Below are 26,302 nucleotides of genomic sequence, written 5' to 3'. Positions count from 1 at the left end.
TCTAAAATATTAAAGAACAATGTAAAATTACTTGAACTCTTCACTAAATAACTCTTTAATGTTATTGACGCCGTTTGTTTAAGGTTTTCTATATAAAACAATTATAAATAATATTTTATATATATATATATATATTTAAGGTTGGTTTGGATTGACCGACCTAGAACTCTTGACCAAGAATCGACCCGCACAAGCGCTAGTCCCGAAATTCTAGGACCAAGGATCGACCTAATCTCTCTGGAAACCTGGACCAAGACTAGTTGGAGGAGAATAAAGCATCACTCTAGTATGTACGATGAGTTTGAATTCTTCAAAATCCCAATTTCTCATATTCTAAAAGTCACCCCGATAAAGTCGGCACGGCAAGCTCAGTTCGTAAAAAACTTGCTCGTGTTTATCGAGTGATCTTTCCCCAAGAAGCTTAGTACATATCCATAATCTTCTCATAGTGAATGTCACATGTACAAAACGAAAACAGTCACTCTCTTATTACACGTACTTATAACAGCCACACAACATAGCCTCAAATTACTTCAGCGGCAAATGCACAAACTCTGCATATCAAAGACGCAGCAACAGAAGTAGACATGTTTCTAGGCAGGTTTCCAAGAAGAAAGGGGTGGAGTGTCGGAGTTTTCCCATGGAGAGAGGTTTCCATTGTACCTGCCACCCTTGACATTGTCCGAGAAGCAATTGATTCGAGCTCAGCCATCTCTTCCGGTGTAAGCTTCAGCGACAGAGCTCCAATGTTCTGGTTGAAATTCTCGATCTTGGTCGTGCCGGGAATCGGGCAAACATCATCACCCTGGTGGTGTACCTGTGCGAGGGCTAACTGCGATGTGGTGCATCCCTTTCTTTGCGCAATTTCATTCACTCGGTCAAATAACTTCGTGTTGTGAGCCAAGTTCTCTGGCTGGAACCTTGGTAGGTTCTGCATAACATAGAGCAATGTCTCAGCAGAAAGCATATGAGCAACTATCATTTTCCTTTTAAGGCCAAATTCTACAGCAACAAGGTGCAAAAGTGATCGCAATGCATGCCAACAGATTGCCTTGTTACTTGACATAATAAGCATTTAGAAGTGCACAATTGTTGTGTACCTGGAAAAGCATGATCAGTTATGATTATCTTGAAATGATTAAAATACCTAGCCCCAAATCATAAGAACTAGAAACGTCGAGCGAAGTGATCTAGCAACTACCACACAAGGCTGATGGGTTTGATGTAGGAAGTGAAAACAGAAACAAACTAGACAATCTAAGTTTTGTACGTGTGATGGTAACATTAGTCACACATAAGAAAAAAATCACAAAAGGTAGATGACGTGTAGAAGAATGTTATCAGACGCAAAGCTCATTTAGCTACAAAGAAAAATAGCTACTTCACTTGCCCAGCACTATCGCTACTCAAACACTAATGGCCAGGAGTACACAATTGGCTTTATGTCAGATGGGAACTTGATCCCAACACTCTCATAAGAAGGGTGTTAGGGAGTCCTCGCTCAAGAAATGGTTGTGTCAAGATATAATTTATCTTGTGAAGAAAGATGAGAAACAAAAGGACGGAGGCCAAGGCCCGATACTGGTCTCGGTTATTTTGAGCAAATATTGCTAATCTTGTGAAGAGATATGAAGAGAAAGGGCGGGTTGAAAGTGGGGAAAGGATAGTGATAAGCAAATGGTGGGAAAGCTGGGAAACGGAGCAACTTACAAATAAACCTATATTTATTCATTCCCAAAAGCACGAGAATCCAGAAAACTGCCCCTTTCAGGCTCTTTAAAGCCATTACTTGTGATTTCTAAATTTATCTAGAATCACGAGAGGTGGGATGACTGGCAAGTGCTGGATCGAATAAGAATATGAAGCATTCGTGTCACAAACTTTTTCTTTATAGAATAAGAACAGGTTTCCAGCACTTCAGTGGGAATGACAGTCACTGTGAGCATCTAATTATGTTAACCAGCAGAAACAGACCTGTCTGAAGTCATCCTTAGAGAGATTCTCCACCAACTTGGAGCCAACAGAAAAGAATCCTCGTCCAAGAGGACTGTAGGCAACAATTCCAATGCCAAGCTCCTAGTCAACATTTTAAGGAAGAGCAGAGTCAGAAGAAAGATGTTGTTACTGCATAAACAAATAAACAGTGATATCCTACCTGCACGTGGGAATGATCTCTGCCTCCACATCTCTTGACCACAGCGACCACTCCAATTGCACCGCTGTGATGGGATGAACAGCATGTGCTCTTCTGATTGTTGACGCAGAGGCCTCGGATAAACCAATGTACTTGATCTTACCCTCTTCAACGAGCTTCTTTAGCTCTCCAATCTGTGCATATTCACATGACAAAACAACAATCGTCAAAATCTTACGTGTTAAGATCCAGAAATTATTGAACATCATTAGTTTTTCTTGTGTCCTGATGCCTGAATAGTTTGTGTTCCCTGACTTCTCAAACATTACAATTTGATTAGGTAGCTCCCAGCAAAAATAGTCAATCTTTATGCATCTCAATGCAACAAGAAAATGGCAAGGTATCGTTAACGGAAATGGATCTCTAATCTATCACAGAAGAAGGCAAATTAAAGAAGTATTCCAAGTACTTGTCATATTTCACAATGACATGTCAAGAACCAAATGTCTCCGCAGAAAGTCCAGGAACAACTTCAATGTGATTCTCAGATATAAATCAGGGTGAACCCTGGATTTCGAATAATTTTCATGCTTGTTGACCCATAAAACAAAAACTCAAGCCATATAAACTACTAAATTCCGCAATCCCTTGAACAACACCGTGCCACATCTTGAACTCTGCTATCATCTGAACGCAAGTCACATTTAACGATATCTTGATGATGATGCATCATCAACACCAATCTAATTCAGCAACTGATCACTCGGAGAAAGTCCGAGAGAGGTAAAGGTTTGATGAGGGATCCATACAGTGACTTCGATGGGGACGCGAGTGTCGATGCGATGTTGGTAGTAGAGGTCGATGCAATCGATGTCGAGCCGCCTCAAGCTGGCCTCGCAAGCAGCCCTCACGTACGCCGGATCGCCCCGGATCTCCCTCTTCCCGTCCGCGAAGCTGACTCCGAACTTGGTCGCCAATTCCACCTTCTGCCTCACCCCTCCCTTCAGTGCCTGCTCAAAATCAACCCCGAAATCAGAAAACCAAGGCGCAGGATCGGAGCATCCTGCTCGATGAAACTGAATTCCGTAACACTATAAGCACGTATGATTCATGCGGAGGCACTAGAGAGACTGAGAGAACCGACCTTTCCGAGGAGGATTTCGTTGGTGTGGGGGCCGTAGATGTCGGAGGTGTCGAGGAAGGTGACGCCGGAGCCGACGGCGTAGTGGATGAGGGCGATCATGTCGGGGTCGGGCTTGGGAGGGCCGTAGCCGATGGACATGCCCATGCAGCCCAGCCCCTGCGCCGACACCTCCATGCCCTGCGACCCCAGCTTGATCCTCCTCACCGTCGTCGTCGACGCTGCCATTGCCGTCGTCTAGCTCGAGCTCGCTCGTTCCCTGCACTGCACCGTGACGATGGCTAAGGCGTCGGGCGAGCCGAGATTTATAGGAGGAGCGGCAGTAGCTACGTAGAGTAGGTAGGAGGGGAGCGGCAGTAGCTACGAAGACGCACGTGCTTACGTCAATTCAACCTAGACCCGTTAAATGAGTGAATCGAATCGATTGGGTTGGGTCGAAAACGGATCGACCCATTTGACCCATTTAACTTATTTTGATCCATATTCATATAATAAATCAAGAACCAATATCCAATCCAACCTATACCCGACACATACCCGATCCAACTTATATTGCAAAACCTCTTAATATTTTAGGAAAATCCACTTCTATTATATGCTAATTAGATTAAATCTTCAAATTAAATTAAAAATAGCAAATAAAATAAAATAAGAAAAGTTTAAAAACATTTAAATATTTATAAAGAATTAAACTATGCACATGCTTCTCTTATTTGAAGTAAACATACCTTTGAATAACTAAAAACAATAACATAAAAAATAATTAAACCTTAAAAAGCTCGTTTTTATGATTTTTATTAAAAAAAGTATTGTTAAAACATTTTTATGCAATACAAATTTAATGAAAATATTTTTAAAAAAATTGAATTTTTAATTCTTTGTGCAAAATAACCGAAACCCGCTTGCCGCTTGAACCGGACCGCAACCACCCAAACCGGTAGTTCTTAAGGGAACCGGTCCGGTTCTCAATTCCATTTATGGGAACCGTGAGTACCCCGGTTCTCGCCCATGAGCGGATCCGTCTACCCGCCCACCTAGACCTCCGATTATATTAAAATAATATATTAATTTTTAATATTAAAAAATGAAATTACTAATTAATAAATCCAAATCAAATAACTAAAAGCATTAAGTCAAGATCGCTTCTTATCATCATTCCATAATGAAATGCTTGGAAAAATGCCAAAACAATTTGGCCTTAGTTAAACTAAAAAGACAATAAGGAAGAAATATCTCGTAATGCAACTTCGAATATACCTTATACTGACTTACCAAAACAAAGCAAAAAGTTTGACTGAGAGATTTTGATGTAGGACAACGAGTCCACAACAAGGAATAAATCTTTAGGCTTCATCACAAACAAAGGTTCCTAAGCATCACATAGGGTTTTTAAAGCATCACACCTAAGAGAAAAAAATGCCTAGGACACTAATTTGCTTGCAAAATTTTATTGACCCATGATAGCCATGATAGAAAACAAGTTTAACCAAAATTGCTATCATTTCCTCACGATTATTGTAAGTGCCTACCATGATATCCTTCTACAATCTCTCCAGCTGTTGTTATGGAAATCACGTAGTCGTTCATATTAAAAATAAAATTATTTAGCGTCAAGATCGGCTCCATGTGATCCACTTAGGACCTGGACCGAACCAAACGATTCTCTTCCCGAGTTGATTCATTCAACTAACGGGTGGATCTCCGTTTCAATGTTTTGAAACCGGTCCTTAGCAAGCAGTTCGATTCTAGGTCGGGAACCGCCCGTCCGACCATTCACACTCTTGATAGTGACAACAAAAGACAAGTCAAACCCGTGACTTTCTAGATCCAGCCACGTGTCCGTGAATCTTTTCGCCGGGGAGTCCGATTGGAGGGGCCGGATGTGGCGGACACGTATGGAGATGTGGCGGACATGAATGGAGAGATGTGGCCCGATCTTGACTAGTTAACTCTTAACAAAGTCACTTCAATTCATGTCAAGAGTTCCACGTCATGACAATTTCTAGGGGGACCAGTTGCCCTCACCTTTCTCGGATGGCCCACTATACAATTTTCAGATAAATTATTTGAAGTGATTGTAACTCTGCATGTCGAAAGTCGTGTATCACGAAAGTTTTGAGTGTTTTGGGTTTAAAAAAAGGAAGCGCAAAAGTCAAGCCGCCTATTGAAACTAGTCAAGCTTCATCTAGAGATTAGCATCAGTTCAGCAACAAAACAAAGAGACAGATAATGTGTACCAAATTAACATGGACAATTATCAAATTTAAATTTATGTACCGTTTGTTTCGCAAAAAATATGACATATTTGAATAATATTTTACAAGAAGTCATTTTCAGTATTTGGTTAAGTCCTAAAAATAAACTAGAAAATATTTTTGTCGTTTAATATGAAAAATCTTATTTGATTTCTATAGAAGATTCCAAAATATTCAGATTTTTACTTATTTTTCTTTTTCTTCTTCCTCGACCGAACGCTAGCCACGGTGGTAGTTGGCGACCAGCCACGGGCGAAACTCGAGCTTGCACTTGACCACTTCAAGCTTGCCAAATCAGCAATCTCAAGTCTTCTTGGCCTTGGGCTAGCTCATCCGGTGCTTGTTATCGGCGCATCGTCACCATGGTCGGCAACTAGCCGAGAAGAAGGAAAAGGAAAAAAAGAAAACAAATAATATAAAAATAGATTTTTAAAAGAATTATTTTTATAAGAACAAACGTTTATTAACTAACAAGCCGACCTCAAGCATTGAGGACTGATGCACAATCTTGTGGACCCGAGCCTAAGTGCTATTGAATAGAGCTTGAGCATCATAGACTCAAGCACTACCTTGATAGACCCCAATTCAAGTGTCGAGGATTGTGTGACGCCCTAGAACGTCACATGTTGTAGATGTCATTTCCGTTTATACTCATAGTTATAATTACGCATGCAAAAGACAATAAAGTTTTCGCAACATCCCTTACTAGAAAACACATAATTTTATTAAGAAAGGGGTGGAGTGTCTGAGTTTTCCCATGTAGACAAGCTTCCATCGTACCTGCCACCCTTGACATTGTCTGCGAAGCATCGATTCAAGCTCGGCCATATCTTCCGGTGTAAGCTTCACCGACAGAGTCCAGTGTTCTGGTTGAAATTCTCGATCTTGGTCGTGCCAGAATCGGGCAAACATAATCACCCTGGTGGTGTACCTGTGCGAGGGCTAACTGCGATGTGGTGCATCCTTTCTTTGCGCAATTCCATTCACTCACAAATAACTTCGTGTTGTGAGCCAAGTTCTCTGGCCGGAACCTTGGTAGATACTGCATAACATAGAGCAATGTCTCAGCAGAGAGCATATGAGCAATTATCATTTTCCTTAGTCACACATAAAATAAAAATCAGAAATGTAGATGATGTAGAAGAACATTATCAGACGCAAAGCTCTTTTAGCTACAAAAAAAATAGCTACTTCACTTGCCCAGCACCATCGCTAGTCAAACGCTAATGGCGGGGAGTAATACACAATTGGCTTTATGTCAGATGGGAACTTGAGCCAAAACTCATAAGAAGGGTGCTAGGAGTCCTTACTCAAGAAATGGTTGTGTCAAGATATAGTTTATCTTGTGAAGAAAGATGAGAATGAAAAGGACGGAGGGCCAAAGCCCGATACTGGCATCTAATTATGTTGACAAGCAGGAACAGACCTGTCTGAAGTCATCCTTAGAGATATTCTCCACCAACTTGGAGCCAACAGAAAAGAATCCTCGTCCTAAAGGACTGTAGGCAACAATTCCAATGCCAAGCTCCCTAGTCAACATTTTAAAGGAAAAGCAGAGTCAGAAGGAAGCTGTTGTTGCTGCATAAACAATTAACAGAGTGATATCCTACCTGCACGTTGGAACGATCTCTGCCTCCACATCTCTTGACCAAAGCGACCACTCCAATTGCACCGCTGTGATGGGATGAACAGCATGTGCTCTTCTGATTGTTGATGCAGAGGCCTCGGATAAAACCGATGTACTTTATCTTACCCTCTTCCACGAGCTTTAGCTCTCCGATCTATGCATATTCACGTGACAAAACAACAAAATCAAGATCTTACATGTTAAGATCCAGAAAATTATGCATGGCATTAGCTTTTATGTGTCTAGATCCCTCAATTATCATGCATCACAATGCAACAAAAAAGTCACAAGGTATTGAGTTAACGGAGGTAGATTTCCTGAATCTCTCGAAGAGAGCAAATAAAAGAAGTATTCCAAGTACTTGTCATATTTCACAATATGTCAAGAATCAAATGTCTCCACATAAAGTCCAGGAACAACTTTATCTGTGATTCCTGTATATAAATTCAGGATGAACCCTTGGAGCCCTCTCTCATTACATTATATGAAAGAACAGAATGATATTTTGTTTAGAGAGCTAACTCCTACGATCCCGGCCCCGAAGAACCATCTCCTTAGGGTTGTCTCGGGATAAGGCTCTAACTTTTAGAAATGTCGATAGTACCGCGAGGAACAGGATACTCCAGCCGTGCCAGGGCATTAATCCGATTGTTTTCTCTTCAGGTGATTCTTGATCAAATCTACGGCTGATTTCCATGTAGCTGCTATTTCAGCGGCGGTTCGATCCTTGAGAATGGTTGTTCCATCATCCATCTCCTTCTAACGGATACCCTTCTAGGGTGGACATTCTTGTGCCGAGCTACCGCCGAGGTCCTTGGGGTTGGCTATTTCACCGAAGATTCCTCCTCCTCGGTTCGTGCCTGGCCATGGCTTTCTCTAACTGGGACGCTTGAACTGTGCCTTTCCCTTTTGGTTTGGTGCTTGGGGTGATCCGCTGCATCCGTTGATCCTCGTTGGTTTTTGTTTTTGCTTTGGTTGCTGGTGGTGGCCGTTGTTTGGCTCTTCTTGCCGTGTGGTGGCTGTTACCATTTGTCGCGACCAAATTTTCATGTGTGAATCACCTAGGTTTGGCTAATAGATTGTTAAGCCTAGACCTAACTCAGCTCTCCGAAGCCATACCAATTCGCAACTTGGGTTTAAGTTCTTAACATGCAAACGATATTTCAGTTAGGAGTCGTCATTAATCTATTTTTGGTGGATCGATTAGAAACTCAAATAAAGTAACGGGAGATTTACTTCACTCCTACGAATTAGAGATTTATGAGTTCGGAGACTTAGTTATGCTAGATTCTCTAATGCCCTTTCGGTACCACTTCTTTATTTTCAAAATGTTTTTACATGCAATTTGGATTGATTTTAAATTTATTTCCTAACATGTGAGTGTGATCATAATGAGCGCAAATCACCAATTTAACACCTGATAAATAATGAATAAATTGCGCATTTACCTCATAACAACGAAAGATTCGTAATGTTAGATTGTGATCACATCGACAGCTAATAGATATGATTTCTAATCAACACACAATTTCTTTATTTTCACTTATTTAATGAAAATCATGCAATATACAATGCAATATAACTAAATAACCTAATTCTAATGACATGCAATTTCTAATTAAATGAACTAGCAACCATCACTAAATGGTATGCATCTCGAGGAATCTAATTTATTGGTTGCCATGATATTTTTTGACTTTGTCCTGAAAGAGAATGCAATTTATGGTGAGCTAAAACCAATTTATTCTAAGGCTTTTTTTGTAGAGTCATGAAATTGAAATGATTAAAGGGGAAAATTATCGAACAAATTAAGATTCATTTTATTTGTATTAGGCTTCGTTAAGCTTCGTCCTAATTTAAACTAGAATGATGATGGTAACCGAAGGAAGGAAAATGCAATCTATCGAGAAAATACCAGATTGAATAAATGAAGAAAAATATTGGTTTGATCCTAAGAGGAATGCATGCACAAATTCACCATTTCCGCTTATGCAGCCAAACAGTGGCTCCATTCTACCGCTACATGAAGCTTGGGTGAACGGCTTGCCCTTGCAACAACCAATGGGTGCTATTTTTGCTAATGGAATTCCAAATGGAATGCCGTGGCCTCCACGTGGTAGTCAATTTCCATTTCAAATGCCTCTTCCCAACCAAATGCCATTTCAGCAGCAGTTTGATCTGAGCCAGGGATTACTTCCCAACATGGTCCTACCGATGGGGCAGTCAAATGCTTTACGGCCTGGTTTGGCATCTTGGCCCAATCCCATGGGTCAAAATGACTGCAACCAAATGACAGTCGGGATTGGTGCATTTGGCCAAAGTAGTCATCCAATTTTCAATGCTGGAGGACAAGGGTTTCAGTTCAATGGAACCCGAGTTGATCAGACCAGCTATGCACAGCCACCTCCTGCAAATCCTTGTCCAGCTGATGCTCCGGGGCCATTCAAGCAGCGCGGTCCATCCTTCGGCCGTGGGAAGAAACCATATCGTGGAAGAGGTGGTCGATTTTCGGGTGGTAGAAGCCAGCAGCAACCTCGCTGACAATTGCGGTTGCTGTTCGTAGTGTTTGTGCAGTAGTTTGATTGCAAGCTGCAGCAATCATGCCTCGAGCCTTCTAGCGAGAAAGAATGTATAATGTGATGCTGCAGGGAAGCGGTAATTCGTAATTTTCTGGTTCAATATGAGAAAATCCCCTGGGTATGTAAGCCAACTTTGTCTCCAGTGAATTTTGTTTTGTGGGCATCCCATGTTTTATCTTTGTATTTAGAGTTTCTATTCACAATTTTTGCGTTCACACTCTGCTGTATTGATGCGAGACATAGTTTCAATATATATAAAGCTTCAGAGATTAGAGATCTTCATGATAATTGGCCAGAGAAAGTAAACTTACAAAAGAACGTTTGATGTGCTGAAGAAGTGGTAAGTCACAGATTGCGGTTCAATATGAGAAACTCTGCCTCGTCATCTTTAGCCGACCTGGTCTCTAGTGAATTTTTGTTTTGCGACGCATCGCATGCTGTCAGTGTCTACTTGTACATGCTGGCTCTCTGCTGCGTTGATGCAAGGCAATCATTTATACGGAAGACATTAGCCTTCTTGAATTTTCCCGGACACTGTCGATGGCGGAGGAAAAAGTTGATGGAGCATGACACATTGAAATGTATCTTCCATGGGAGGACATGATGTGCGAACCCTCCTGGCTGAGCAGAGACGGTCGAGTGATTAAAACCGCTGTCCTATGAATTTTTCCTTTGTGCTTGTTGCATTTCTTTAACTTTAATTAGTCAAACGGGTGCCTCTAATTGAAAAAAATTAAGCCATTTTCATGTGATGCAAATTAGTAACTCATACCAATTTATACCTGACCCCACTCAACTCATATTATTAAAACATTTATATATTTAATCGAATTCAAGAAAATTCATATCCAAACTAAGCGGAGTAAACGAGCGCAAGATCAAGAGAATCATAGAAGTGGGTTAAGTTTGAGTTATTTGTGAATTCATTTAACATAAGTATTAAATCCATTTGACTCAAAAATTGGGCCAAAATTTTTTTATGATCAATTTATTAAATATAACTTATTCATAAAACAAATCAGCTCATCAAATATAATTTTTCTTGATTGAGTACCAAATATAGATTTAGGAAATGAATTTATGAGTCATTTTTATATATCTAAACTTTAATTGATGTGATGCGATCATCAATTACTGGCCGTCTCATTTTGCAGCTAACGGTAAGCAAAATTACAGCTAACAGCGTCATTTTCCATACATAGAGAAGACGCAAAACCGTCCTTGGTGCCTTCTAAATGGCGACGGCTATTTGTTCTTCAATTAATCTCTTTATACTTTTTATCTATCATTGCTGATGCAGACCGTCGGAAATCTGAGTTAGGGCCCGGAAATTTGACGAGGATTAATGTGCAGAAAAGATCAAACTCATCTTATGAGGAAAATTATCTAATGAACCGATCGCTTCGGCCGGGAAGAACACAAAGTCACTGCTGGAACCCAAAAAATAAAAAATATATAATATATATAATAAAGTGCATAAATAAGGGAAAAACAGAAATTTCGAACCGAAACCACAAAACCCTAGCCGCGGACGCCAACGACCATGGCTGCGAGATGTTGGATTTAGCAGCCATCGCCAGGTCGAGTGCCATGGACGTAATGACAGAAGAAGAGAGTTGCTCATGGAGAGACCGCCGCCATGCGTGACTGCCACTCATCTTGTTCACAGCCTTTACCGCCCCAAATCCCAAGAATCGAACCTTCGCAATCGCGGCAGACTCTCTGGTCCGAATGAGTTCAAAAAGCCTTACAAACCAAATGATATATGCGCACTCAAATCAACTCTTCACTCCCAGAATAACTCCAAATCAAATATTCTTCTTTATTCACCCCCTTTTTCTCTCATGTGAACATCTAGTTCCCCATTAAACCTTGAGAGGACCTCGCAAACTTTGCATCCATGGCAGTCCTCACAGCCCTTGCATCCGCTGTGTGCTCTCTTGCCATCTCGATTGGCATGGAAATTTTGATTGAGAGGAACTCGTAGAAAGCCAGCCTGGCTGCCTCAGCAAGCTCAAAGCCTAACCCGCCCATGGCTATGAGCTGAGCTCAACTGGCCATTGCACCATCGAGCTCAAGCTCAAGCAGCCACAGTCGCAAACTCAATCTCAAGCAGCCATGGCAACTGCAAGGGGAAGGAGTAGGGAGGGAGGGACCTATGTCATGGGCCACATCAGCATTTTTCTAGAAGGCACCCGTTTTTTGTATGCCCCAATAGCAGTCATGATGTTTGTACTCTGTACGGGTTCGTGGGAAAAGAGATTTACTCGATATGCTAGTAAACAGCCCTCCATCATATACATAGTAGAATAGTACGTAGACCCAAAAAAAAAAAAAAAAAAAAAACTTTCTGGATTTTCGAAACATTCGCAAAATCATAGTTTTCGCATTTCAAGGAGTACCTAAAAACCCATAATATTAATGCAGCAACTTGATCAGCAGAGTAAATATATAGGAATGGATATGATCACCTTCAGGAAAACAGAAGGGTCACAGGAAAAAGCGCCCAGAAAAATAGAGAAACATGAAAATGGGTGATACAAATTAATAAACAAACAACTTTCAAGGTATCTAACACTAATAAAACTCCCTCCAGCGCTAGTAAGGGCGGTACCTTCGCCCTTGGCCACTATCATTATTATGTTTTCCCGGCTTGAACTGCCACCACTCTTGTTGCCACTCCCACCAACAGGCCTGTTGCTATTTCTTTGATGTGAAGGTGGGGTAAGAGGCTGTGCTCCAGGCTGCTGCCTGAATATTTCCATGTCCAAAAACAAAATCAGCAAGAAAAAAGGTCTCACGGAGCAATATAACCCAACAAAAATGCCCATTAAGAATTAAAGCTAACACAAGCTAGTCTTTTAGTTGCATCATGTAACTTATGCATGACGGACACTATGCACGCGCCCCTTACCGCTTAGTTATGTAGAGAATCATGATAAGGACACACAAGCATGAGTTTAACACTTTGACCAAACATTTGCTGCATTCTGAAAACAAGTCATGGAAATTTAAGACTTTCCTATTTTGGCCAAATGGACAAAATAAGGCTTTAATCATTTGAAAGGCTCAAAGTTAGGAATACTTCTCCATCATACTCTAAAATTTCAAGTTAAGTGCATACACTTCATCTATAGTCTAAACTGTCTTTCACTAAAATACTTTAAGATTACACTAAGGTAAATGTTTTCTCCTTTTCACATGGACTATGACATCTAGAAATCTCACAGCTTTCATTCAGCAACAAATGCATATCATCATGATTGCAGGACCAACCTTCAGCAAATAAGTTTCTCAAACTCCAACGATCAAATGAAAGCGATTACAGAAATGCATTATATCTGAGACCCACATTCACTTAAGACTATCCACAGCATAAGAACGGCCAGTTTAAAGGGTTCTCCACAAAGTAAACATGTCAAACAATACTCAGAAGGGATTAATGCAGCTGACTCACACTACTCATTGGAAACAACCACCTTTAATTTTTCTTTAAATATAACCACCCCACAACAAAATAGAGAGAAGAGGTGTATAAAAGACAGGCGTTAAAGTCCCACCCTCCTCAAAAAACACCCTGTAAGCAATGTACCAACTTATCTGCTGCAATGTATATCGGTCTCACAAAACGAAAAGCAGTGCCAAAGAAACAAACATATAGAAGCCAGCACCTCCAATAAGTAGAAAAGTGTAGATGGGCTTACAAGACATATCCAATCCTTCCATCAGGCAAAAACATTGGCATCATTGCCATACCAGCAGGGCTTGGTCCTCTTCCATATATCATAGGCTGTGTTGCAACAAGTAGAATTTCAACATCAGCGACATTCCAATAATTAAAACAGATTGTCAGTCAGAGAAGGCAAGAGAGTATTCTAAAACAGCATAAGCCTCTCATTCACAGATTCCTATATTATTGTGCATCACTCAAGATAATGATATGCACAATGCCCACAGAAACAAATTACAGCTTGTGACTCATGATAAGTGGATTAAGCAGGAAACAAGCCCATATGATTATGGATAAAGCAAAAGGAAAAGTTCTCTTTTTCATACTTGTACTTTCACTTGTCGAGTATATGTATTTTAATTTGTCTAATCAAGTCCTACTTTTACAAAGTTTCTAATCAAGTCCCTCCTACACCAAGTAGGACGGATGTAGTGGCAGATGATGTCGTAGTGCAACGTGAATAAAATTTTTCCAACATGGACATGACAGTGAGCATCTACATTAGTTGAATGTTATCCACATCAGACTCTGGCGTCGTCTAAATTGGCTAAATTTGTCTACACAAAGGGCATCCACATATTTTATCTGCAAAATTACATCAGTGAATTGATCAGATTTAGCTTTAGAGGGACTTGATGGAAAAAATTGTGAAAGTAAAAGCACTTGATCAGACATATTAAAAGTACAGGGACTTGGCGTGAAAGTTCGGGACAAAAAAAAAGTTCTTCAAAGCAAAAATAGACAACATGCAAATTAGGATTGCAAAACTCCAAGATAATATGGATATCCTTTCAGCCACTGCTGGTTGACTCTCTCGCACTTGAACTTTTGTGAGAGATTGCACATGTGGGCTGCTTTGCAGGAGGTACTTTGACATCACTCAACAGCAAGCAAAATTTAATATGATAAGACACTATATAATAATCTGGCAAACTGCCAGGCATCCCAACTTTGAGCACAAGAGAGCCAAATTAATAGAGAAACCACACAATCATCCAACTGAGAATGAAATATAAGAATGACAGAGAACTGATTAGTAAAACTAACCGGCTATAGGTATGTTTGTAACCAGCAGTAGATGTAATAATTATTTTGAAGCAACAGCAATGTCACCACTCAAATGTTAAAGCCGTGTAATACTATCACATCATGACTGGCAGAAGTATCTCAATAAGATAATGGAAGTACTTTGAGAAAACATAGTCTATAAAAGGTCGCTAATAATCATCTACTCCAAAGAAACTAAATTAAACATCTCAACAAAACTAGAAGTTTTCTTACTTGTGCAAAGCCTGCTGCACCAAAGCCTCCTCCTAGAGAACCATATGCACCCCCAGGTAGACCATAACCAACACGGAGTGGATAACTTGAAGAAGGCCTGTCTTCTGAGAAGATGGTCCTGCTACAGACTTCTGATCTACTTGTGGCTTTGCAAGAGAACACTCCAGGACTTGTCCTAAATTAAGTATGAAAGCAAGTGCGAACTTAATCATTTAGCCAAGAAAAACATAAAGGGTATGCACAAGGAAGCAAAAGTTACCATCAAGTTCATATTTTTCTGTGTTCTTCAGTGCTTTCATGGCACTTGACCTCTCCCCAAAGTGTACAAAGCCAATCCTATTTTTCTCTTGCCCAACTTTTGCTGGTGGCAGAACTACTTTGGTTATCTTTCCATGGTGCTCAAATAGCTTCTTTAATTGATCTTGTGTCACATTCCTGGGAAGGTTCTTCACATATACTGCCTTCACCTGCAAGAGATGAACTTAATAGTTGAACTTCAATTAAATATTCAGCAAGCGATACTAAACCAATAATGTCCAGCATGAGTGAAACATGATGTGCATGAATGGAACATGATGTACTTTTCATTGTCCCATTTCAGATGATAGCTATTTGACAATCAAGCACCAGATGCAGGTAAATACTAGCTTAGTTGCAACCCCAATGCCAAAGAAATAATATCTCTAATGCTTTTTATAAAGAATTAGACTAGGGCCAATGCTTTACCATAGTGTGTCCAAATCATCTGTTCTTCTCCTCCTTAGACTTTAAAACAAAAGGCCTCCAACTCATCCTTTTGTCATCCATAGATAGTATCCAATAAGCAAGCCCCAGGTACTCAGTAATTGCTTCTTTGCTTTGTTATCTATACTTAGTGGCCAATAAGACCAAAAAAATTTGCACAGCATGACCACACACCTCATCAAGACTAATAATCAGGGGAATAATGAGATGCCATAGGGTCAGAAGAGCTATTTGTACCAACTGGAGCCAAAGTTTTAATTCTCTCCCTCTCCCCCTATATGTTACAAGGCATTCGCCCTTCAAGATGAAATCAATAATATGAATGACATGGAGAAATATGCATATAGTGGGGAAGCACAACTCATAGACAATTCAGCACTGTAATCCACATAATAAACAAAAGCAACTTAGGCTTCAATAATCAAATCTATCCACGAGATGGTGTGCAGTTGATTGTTCAGATCCAGTCTCATTCATTGCCAAAACTCATTTCCTACTTTTCAATTTTCATTTGGTCTTACTAGCTCAACCAGTACATACCTACTAAAGTACACAAAATGTGACTCACTAGTCACTAGGTGGTCCCAGAGCTTAAAAAGATTAAGGCAATAAGATCAAATTTATCTGGACAAGGATCTTTCTTTTCCAGCTGATATATAATGGCGATGCATGTAGGACACTCTAAGAGATAAATTAGATATGAAATCATACACAAGAAGAAGAACGTTAAAAATGCAAAATTAAAAATGCATCAAATGTCCTCAATCTCGATATTATCAGAATATAGATAGATTAGATTAGTATCACGGCAAACCTGAGAAGAAGCAGAAGAATCAGAATTTTTAGGATCAGCCCAGCTAACAGTAGGAGCATTTTTGTCCAGCTTAAACTTTGGATTCATCATCTTCTGTCTAGAATATTCAGCACACGCATGGTTGTGATAATCAATAAAAGCAAAGCCACGATTATTGCTAGTATTCTTCAAATCCTGTCAAGGAAAAAAGTAAGGGAAAATAAACCAGATTGTAAAGTTTCATATAGGAAGGGGGGATAAAATTCCACATGCAGCAAAGGTGGTACAAGCAGAACTTGGGAAGCACAGCTTATCATGTCATGCTCCAGATCTCACTAACCTTCACCAACTCTATACCAGTCACGCCAGGTCCAATCTGTGTGACAACTTTCCTCAGATCTTCATCTCCCCAGCTCCTAGGAACATTACCAATAAATAATCGATGCTTTGCTTGCGACGTTGAACATTTTATTTTCTTACCCTGAGTAGCATATGAACAAAGTTGTATTTGAGTGGTCCTCAAACTTCTCACAATCATAACAACGAAAAGGAATGAAAAGAAGAGTTTACCATACTATTTCAGTAATTATTTCTTTCAATTTTCTCGTCAGACATTTTGGTTTTCGGCCTTATGCCTACTGTTTGCTTTTGTCAAGATAGGGACTATATAACATGGCCATATTGTCTTAGTACCTTAAAATCAGACTCATTCAGCTCCTCAATGGCTTTGGATGCCAATTCCACATTTCTAAAAGTAACAAAGGCAAATCCCTTGTTTTCAGCTGAATCTTTGGCTTTCATAATCCGGACCTACAGCCACAGATGAAGGTATAAATTTCCATTATCCTCAAAGAGGACGCAGAAAGGATATGTTGTAAATAACTGTGGAGTTCACGTCTTATTCAAAAGAAAAACAGAGTAGTGAGGCTCACCTCAGTAACTTCTCCAATGGACTCGCAGAAAGTTCTCAGATCCTCCTCTGAAGCATCATGAGGTATACCGCCGATGTACACTTCAGAACCATGAGGAGGAAGGGCAAGAAGTTCATCATGTTTTTTCTTCTCGTCCTCATCCACAACCATTGTATCATTGCCATCGAGCGTTTTATGGGCATTAGTTGCATTGGCATTATCATTATTATCCTCCTCCTCCAACTCCTCCTCCTCCTCCACTTCTTCTTCTTCCACTTCCACCTCTTCTTCTTCTGCCTCTTCCTCTATCTCTTCCACTTCCTCCTCTTCTTCTACTTCCTCATACTCAACCTCTTCATCCATTTCCTCCTCAGGATCATTCTCTTCTTCAAGGTCAACCCTCTCATCGGATTCAACTGGCTTTTCCGGCTCAACTGGCTTAGTAGCTGATGATGCATTTGCCTTTGCCCTTGGCATTCTAGGTATCTAACTAGAAAAGCTTGCAAGGAAACTGTGGAGAAGGCAAAGGGTCCAGAAGAATCCATGGGAAGAAGAATATAAATATCGAAAAGAAGAAAAGCAATAAAGGTGATAAGGAAGATCAGAAGAGCATCAAACTCAATTGAGCCGTGTTATGAGATACGAAAGGGAGTGTTGCCACGTGAAAGAGTTATTATTGGAGATCATGCTAAAATAAGTAGGACTCAGAGAGAGTCGTGCAAAATTGATGTCTGAATGACAAAATGGATAGTAAAGGTCGGTGCAATTTCAAGAAATGAATCTTGAACAGAATGAGAATGCTGCAAGAAAGGTGATGACAAGTTTAGGTGTTCCCATCATACTCATTTGAGGGGCAAGCATCAACCCCATAACAAAATTAAGAATCAAAGAATCAGACGAGTTCAGAAGCTTGTATGGAGACAGCCATGGTGCTTGAAGGTAATAAAAGATTATGAGACAACGTTAATGAGAAAAGTCGTCCACGATTCTATTTAGAGCCACTCAGATAATAAGGAAGTGACTGTCCCAACAACTAGGAGATTCAAGCCAGAACAACTGTCCAATCTCACACAAATAATACCAGTTCCAAATTAAACGTACCAATCTGAGCACCTTCCTGCAATAAATTGATAAGGACTAAGATTGGTGTGTACACGATATGCCAAAGTTACTATCAGATAGAATTTCAACGTTCGAAGAAAAAAATAAAACGTATCTTATTCTCTGTGAAATCAGAATTTCTTGTGAGTGATATAACATGTTGGAGTGCATCGTGACATTATTTTGCTATCGCAGCAATTGCATACAAAGGCCCCTTATCAACATAATTAACATCGTTGTAGAATGGTCAAATTCTCATAGAATCTTAACAACACATGACAATTGGGTGAAACCGTGAAAAAGGCTGACTATGCAAGGTTTCCAAAGAAGAACAACCTAGATTGCTAACACAATCCCCAAAATATATAACCAATGGCCTCTGAAACCCACTGTTATCGGCGATACCCAACATACAACGTGCGAGAAATTACTGATCGAAAGAGAAGAAACAAATAATCCACATTCAGACAGACCGACAACAATTCAATGAAATGAATATGAGGAAGTGAAGTGAGGCCGAAGTAACTCATCCCATATCTTTTCTATTAGGTAATCTATAAGGTAACCATATTTTATCGGCGGGCAACGAGTTTCAGTATCGGCGGCATCCGTAATTAGGATTCCAATTGATGAACATCTAAACATCCCACGTACGGCGGGATGCGATGGGACGAGTTCTTCTTGCTTCTCCTCGCGATGATAAATGACCTACTTAACTCAGCAGTTAGCTCTTTTATCGCATGCCCGAGATTACATGTTCGTCGTCATCAAACATCAAGCACTGGTTTCGTTGTTCAATCAAAGATGCCGCCAGAATTCACCGAAACAATTTTTTTTTTTTTTTAAAAAACACCGACCCTCAAATTGAACAGGCCCAAGCGTCACTATCAAAGGGGAAACGAGTTATTCCCCACCACAAAACGACCCGCTCCCAAGATCTAACAGTTAGGGCCGAGCATCATTCCGACAGAATCCGCACGGAAAAATCCCCAAATTACTCCGACTGGCGCGCGAAATCGAGCTCGACCGAGTTGCATTTTCCCTTTGATCCGCGAATCGGAAAGCGAAACCGCGCGGGCGTCCGCTAAACGGAGAAAGCGACGCCGACGCCACGTCTTACGCCGCACGCGATTCAGAGACTCCACAACATCATGCGAATAGAGAGAGACGGAGAGAGAGAGGGAGGGAGGGAGGGAGAGTATACCGTAGAGCGAAAGCTGAGGGAGATTTAGGGTTCGAGGTAGGCGAACGCGAGTGGAAGCTGGAGTTCGACCCTGACCCTCGCTCTCTCTCTCTCTCTATCTCTCTCTCTCTTCAATTTCGAGACGACCACCAGCGTCGACTTCTCTCTCTCTCTCTCTCTGCTGTTTTCCGTCCTATAAAATAATAAATTTCCCATTTCCTTTTCGAGAAAAGGGTCGTATGATGGATTCTGAAATGAAGATGCGGCTGGTGGATTGTGTTTTTTCTATTCCATTATTTCATGGAAAAACTGACGAGGATAGTGATTTGTATTGCTTGTTAAAAATAAATAAATAAATAGAAAACATTTTTATCTTTCGTAAAAATAGTTCCAGTTAGTGAAAATATTTTATACTAACTATCTTTTCTAAAAGATATAAGGGATATTCTCAGGATTTATAATTTCCTGTAAATGATCATCACTTGGACAATAGAACGTCGTGTTTAAATTGCATATACATTTGGGAACTATTTAAAGATTTTGAATCCATAATTATTTGCAATAATTGTCGTTGGTGGGATATAAAACTTTCTAAGGACTTGCGTTACTATACCATAACGCCCATTTGTCCGAAAATCACAACCATAGACTCTAATACCATTTTATTGAGGATATGCAGTAAAAGATTGCCAAGAAGGAGCTCAAGTCCGAACCTGTCTACATATCCAATTTAGCCTACCTTCACTTAAAAATTTAAGTTAATGAGTTATGAACCAACTGTAATATATTAACTACACCCCATCAATTATCCGATATGATATTTTTCTAATATAACTCATTCACACTTACATTGTGACACTTATCATGCCGCGGGTTTTAAAGTCTATTAAGGTTCCATCTATATTCTTAATTAAATTATTAGAGTGAATCATCACTTCTAATAACTAATATTTGTCACGGCAATCCGTTGACCAAAACTCATATTTAAATGCACAAATGATATAAAGCATTAACAAAATAAATCGGTTATAGATATGTTGGAAATGGAAGTTCGGATTAGCAATTCTAGTTAATGCCATGGAAAGTGTAGGATTGCACGAAAACACATAATAAGAAAAACACTAAAACTTATTTTAAATTATAAGCTTCACCCGAAACCATAAATTTGCTTGTTACAACCGATTTCCTAATTTTTGAAATTTGAAATCTATCCTAGAATCAAAACCATGGTCCGGTTATCCAGTACTACTCCAAAACCATGTTCACACCTCTATTGTTTATGCAATTTTATGATTTTTTTTTTCGAATAACTTACAATCCGAGCAACCTTCCAATTTCCAAAGTTGTTTGTGCTCTTGCAACCTTTCATTTCTTAGCATTTGCACTAGATCAGTAATCGACAATTTTATAGCCTCGTTAATTAATTCGATCCACCACGTCCTTAGAATTTTGGAACCTTCTTTTTTAATTTATCCCTAGTATAAATTTTGGAACCTTCAACTTGTTTTTTTCGCTTGTTTTAACTTGAAATTCACTTTCAATTCCATTAATGCACCGCATTAATGATCATTAAAATTCAAGTTTTTGTCGTTTCAACAAGTCTAGGACTCTAGGTCATCACGAAATATAGCTTGAGTTTTAATGAAGTCAAGAAATTGAGCCGGAAAACTATACATGACAAGAAATTACAAAATGGCCTTTGCTCGCCAATAAGAAAAAACGTGCATATTCATAGAGATAAAATATATCCATTTACTCCATCTTCTAATATCTTAACTTCCATTAGAAAAAAATGTTCTAATTCCAGTTGAATCACACACGTACATTGGAAACGAGTAATTGTCTGTTTTCGAGCTTTATTACAAAATATTTTAAAATAATTTGAAATTACACTAACAAACTAACCCAATTTCTTCTTCTTTCTTTTCAATTTCTTGGGTGATCGTTTGTGTAATCATTTAATCAGATAATTAATCTAAGGCTACGTTTGGTCGTCCGGATTTTTAATCAAAATAAGACTGGATATAATAAAATATGAAATCCCGGAATTTTTTTATATTCAATCAATTGTTTGGTGAACCGTAGTATTAAAGTCGGATATATTCACATCATATCATGTATATTTTTTAATATAAATGGCATATCATTATAAATGAACCTAAATATTCATAAACAGATATAGTGAAAATCTCTCGTAACATTATTTCTTAATTTATTTTTATTTTATTTTTCCTCTTTTTATATTATTTTCTTTATTATTTATTTTTTCCCCCTTTCATCATTATTTAATAAAATTTTATCAAATAATAAACTGTACTAACATACCTAAAATACAAAAATACATAACATATATAATAAATATAAATATTTAATTTATAGATTGAATGTTTATTATAAGATAGAATTAAAGTTGAATGTATAAATTAAAATAGGATTAATTTATAATAAATTTCTATTTTTTCATTTTTAATTTCTTAAATTAGAATTCAAATATTATTTATATTGAAATATAATTTCAATTTTATTAATTTAATAAGTTTGTTATACGAGAAAAATAACTTTCATATTATGAACATTAGAAATTCTATCCACATTTATCCTACCTTCCCCATGAGATAATTTTATCATATCTATATCCTTCTTATATCTAACTTTATTATGTCCTAAGCTAGCACCAAACATAGGATAGGATAAATCAATATCTTATTCCGAATTCTATCCGACTATCAAATGTAGCCTAAGTGCGGTGCTTGCATCTGGAAATAATATTTGATTTCAAAGAAAAATGAAATTTCGAAAATGAGAAACTTCCCCGATCTATCCAGCTCATGAAGAACGGCTAGTTGCATAAATTTTGGTAACCACCCGATGTCACGGAAGGAGAAACAAGCTCCAGCTAACGTGGAAAGAAAATGAGTAATTGTTTGTCTTTGAGCTTTATTACAAAATATTTAAAAAGATTAAATTTGAAATTACACAAACAAATTAACACGGCTGCTTTTTCTTTTTTTATTTCTTGCATAGTCATTTGTGTGGTTATTTCATATGATAATTAATATAAATGCAATGCTTGCATCTAGAAATGATATTTCATTTCAAAGAAAAATGAAAACTCAAGAAAATGAGAAACTTTCCCAACTTGTTCAGCACATGAAGAGCAATGCGTTTCATAAATTTTGGTAACTACTCGATATCCCGATAGGAGAAAGAAGCTCCAATTGACGTGGAAAATAGAAAATGAGTAATTGTCTATCTCCAAGCTTTATTACAAAATATTTAAAAAGATTTAATTTTAAATTACACTAACAAAAAAATCCAATTATTTTTTAATTTATTGCATAGTCGTTTGTGTGGTCATTTTATATGATATTTAATCTAAATGTAGTGCTTGCATAAGGAAATTATATTTGATTTTAAAGAAAAATGAAAAGTCGAGAAAATGAGAAACTTTCCCAATCTATTCAACTCATGAAGAACGGTGCGTTGCATCAATTTTGGTAACTACTCGATATCCCGACAAGAGAAACAAGTTGAGATGTGGATAATAGAAAATAAGTAATTGTCTGTCCCCATGCTTTCTTACAAATTTTTTTAAAAGATTTAATTTGAAATTATACTAACAAATAAATCCAACTTCTTATTTATTTTTTGCACACTCATTTGTGTGATCATTTCATATGATAAATTTTCCCAATCTATTTAGCTCATGAAGAATGGCGCATTGCATAAATTTTAATAACTACCCGATGTCCCAATGGGAGAAACATGCTCTAGCTGAAGTGGAGAAAAAAATGAGTAATTGTCTATCTCCGAGCTTTATTACAATATATTTTAAAAGATTTAATTTAACATTACATTAACAAAAAAATTCAATTGCTTTTTTTTTAAAATTTATTGTATAGACATTTGTGTGGTCATTTTATACGATAATTAATCTAAATGCAGTGCCTGCATGTGGAAATGATATTTGATTTCAAAGAAAAGTGAAAATTCGAGAAAATGAGAAACTTTCTCAATCTACTCAGCTCATAAAGAATGGTGCATCGCATAAATTTTGGTAACTGCCCCCAATGTCTTGATAGGAGAAACACGCTCCAGCTGATGTGGAAAATAGAAAATGAGTCTCTTAGCTTTATTACAAAAATATATTTAATTTGAAATTACACTAACAAATTAATCCAATTGCTTTTTTTCTTTAATTTCTTGCATAGTTGTTTATGTAGTCATTTCATATGATAATTAATCTAAATGGATCACGTGACATCCTCAATTCGACTCCAATTTTTGAAATGAAATTACAACAGTGGCCAATCTTTGAAGTGGGATTACAATGAGGATTGGTAGATCATGGAAAAATCAAAAGGCCACTTTTGGACAAAAACTCGAATTTTCATTCGTGAATCACAAAAATTTGGAAAAATAGAAATGGGCTGCGGACGAGGATCCATGTGGGCCCAATGGGCCTCACACTCAAGGATGGGTGGCCCAATGAACCCACTTGCCAAAGGAGTCCATGGCCATCCAAGCCCACTTTGGCTTATGCAAAACTCCACATTAAATGCCCCCACGTGCTTGAATAGTGTCATTTTGGTGTATGTCCCATTTGACCTTTCTTGAAGCTTGAGACAAATAGGACAAGAGGGATAAGCACGTGAGAGGGATGCCCACGAAGGATAAGAAAGGAGAAAATAATGTCATTAATAGCCTTGGATTTTCTTTTTTCATGAGTTTTCTTCTCCAAGCAATTACTAGGTTATGAGCATTTTTGGGGATGGCAAGTACATCCATTAATGGCAAAAATCTTTCATTCTCTCTCTCCTCTTCATTCCCTTTGGATCACACGGCCACACTCTCTCTCTCTTCTTTCATTTTTCCTCTCATTCCCTCGTTCCCTCCCCTCCCTTTTGCTAGTTGAACCCCTCACCTCTATTTTCTTTCTCTTTGCAAACCCATTCTCTCTTATTTCCTCCCTTGGATCTCACTTAACCGTCCATCGTCCACTATTGAGGTCGTCGTTCTGGCACCTTCGTCCTCATCGCTATGCTGAGCTTGGGCCATGAGTGGTGATCCCCCGACCCTCACGCGGCCATCTCTCTCTCTCTTTCTCTTCTTTTCCCTTCGGTTTGCACTGCCACGAGCCCGAAAGCCATTTGCTAGCCCTTGCCGCCGCCATTCCCAGCCAAGGCTGTTGTCCACAGCCTTACAGTGGGCTATTTGGAGGACGAACAGCCATCGCCAAGCACCACCACCGCCCTCCAGCCCTTGCCACCTTTTGTTGTCACTTGCCGAGCTTAGATAGATCTCAGAGTGAGTGGCTTCTAATCCTCATTTAGGGTTAGGATTGCACTTATAACTAGGATTAATATTAAATTAAGAATAAGTGATGATTTGCTTATGTAATGTAATGAGGGTTTAAGTGATAGGTTATCATCGTTTTCGATAGGTTATCGTGATAGGCCATTTTAATAGTCGATGAGTTATTGTGATAGTTATGCTTAAATGCAATAACCTATCTTGTCTTCGATAAATGTTCTCTATGTTATGAGTTCTAAATTAATTGGTGCCTATTAATGTACTTTAAGTGGATGTAAGTTCATGCAATCCTTAGAGTGGAATTTGATAAATGTCTATGGCATTTCATGATCGTAACTAATAAGTATGCATCTAAGAATATGTGGAAAGGTAATATGTTGAAGTGTTTAAGTGATGTTATGATATGCTATGAGATAGAAGCATGACATGGTTGCATGTACATATAGTACGAATATCACACGCTCACGCATCAATAATGAGGAAGATATTGAGTGTTGGTATGCTCGTGTGATTACTTAAATACTCTCATGCGTATGATTATGCAGGGTGATGAAATTGTCATGATGGGTATGATTATGCAGGACAATATCCGATTAAGTTCGGATGCCCCTACGTCAACAAGATGCCGTTCATGAATGGATTTTGGAACGAAACTCTTTAGTTGGAATGCCATCCTAAGGCATATACATACACGGGATGATGCCATGCCTGATGGGGTGAGATGATGCTCGGTTATACTAAAAGACCGTTGACCTTCGGGTTGGCCGTGGCTCTAAGTGGTTGTAATAATCTATATATATATAGAATGTGCATAAAGAAGATATTTGATTATGTCTAGATTTTTAAATGGTACTTATGCATGAATACGAGACATCGCATGTTCTTATTTCTGCATCAAAGTATATGATTTATTGTGAGAATTACCTGTGTGCTTACATGGTGATGGCTTTGAAGAATGTGAGATGATTGTTCCTGTTGATAGTTAAGGCAAAGCAAGGGTTTTGTTATTGATTTGCCATCGATAGATAACTTGCACATTGAGGGCAACTCCGAGGTGAATTATCTCTTTAGGTGAGAATTATGGAGCTTATTCACTAAGTTTTATCTCGTTATTGTTGTTTAAATGTTTTTAAACCCTAAACCTGTTTGAGCCCTTTCATCACATTAGGTTCGGAGGTCCCTTTCAAGTAGAGTCAGAGGTAACTAAGTATCTTATCAAGAGGATGAACGCTCACTACGAATGTTTCATGACCACCATTTGGATAGATGAGGGGCTTCAAAACTTAGTTCCTCATCGTTTCATGGCCCAGTACTTCAGGGTCAAGGAGGACTTGTATGGCTTCATCCAAGACTTTGACGAGTCTCTAGGTGCGAACCCGGGAACCAGATATGGGACCCAATGGAGCTAGATGTGCCTAACGAAGCTGTGTTTGATCCAGATGTTGATCTTTACCTGATTACCAATCTGAAGTCTTGGAACATTGAGTCCTTAGGGTGCTAAGTGGTAGTG

The 26,302-nt window shown here is 38.7% G+C and overlaps 1 protein-coding gene and 2 pseudogenes across 1 annotated transcript; all 3 read right to left on the bottom strand.

The window, feature by feature from the left end:
* Positions 1 to 425: 425 nt before the first annotated feature.
* Positions 426 to 3,563, bottom strand: LOC120290898 (annotated as a pseudogene).
* A 2,692-nt stretch (positions 3,564 to 6,255) lies between these two features.
* On the bottom strand, positions 6,256 to 7,910 carry LOC120290806 (annotated as a pseudogene).
* A 4,215-nt stretch (positions 7,911 to 12,125) lies between these two features.
* Positions 12,126 to 19,662, bottom strand: LOC104433973 (heterogeneous nuclear ribonucleoprotein Q). The gene is given in 11 exon segments (XM_010046901.3): positions 12,126 to 12,387; positions 12,390 to 12,487; positions 13,441 to 13,526; positions 14,748 to 14,836; positions 14,839 to 14,922; positions 15,007 to 15,214; positions 16,306 to 16,479; positions 16,625 to 16,765; positions 16,978 to 17,094; positions 17,217 to 17,706; positions 19,501 to 19,662. Coding segments are annotated over 10 exon segments (1,506 nt in total). The 5' UTR covers positions 17,673 to 17,706; positions 19,501 to 19,662; the 3' UTR covers positions 12,126 to 12,334.
* Between the last annotated feature and the right edge of the window lie 6,640 nt (positions 19,663 to 26,302).

This window comes from Eucalyptus grandis, chromosome 2 (assembly GCF_016545825.1).
Source record: "Eucalyptus grandis isolate ANBG69807.140 chromosome 2, ASM1654582v1, whole genome shotgun sequence".
Classification (NCBI taxonomy): domain Eukaryota; kingdom Viridiplantae; phylum Streptophyta; class Magnoliopsida; order Myrtales; family Myrtaceae; genus Eucalyptus; species Eucalyptus grandis.
The sequence above is the reverse complement of the archived record's forward strand: the minus strand, read 5'-3'. Positions and strand labels throughout refer to the sequence as shown.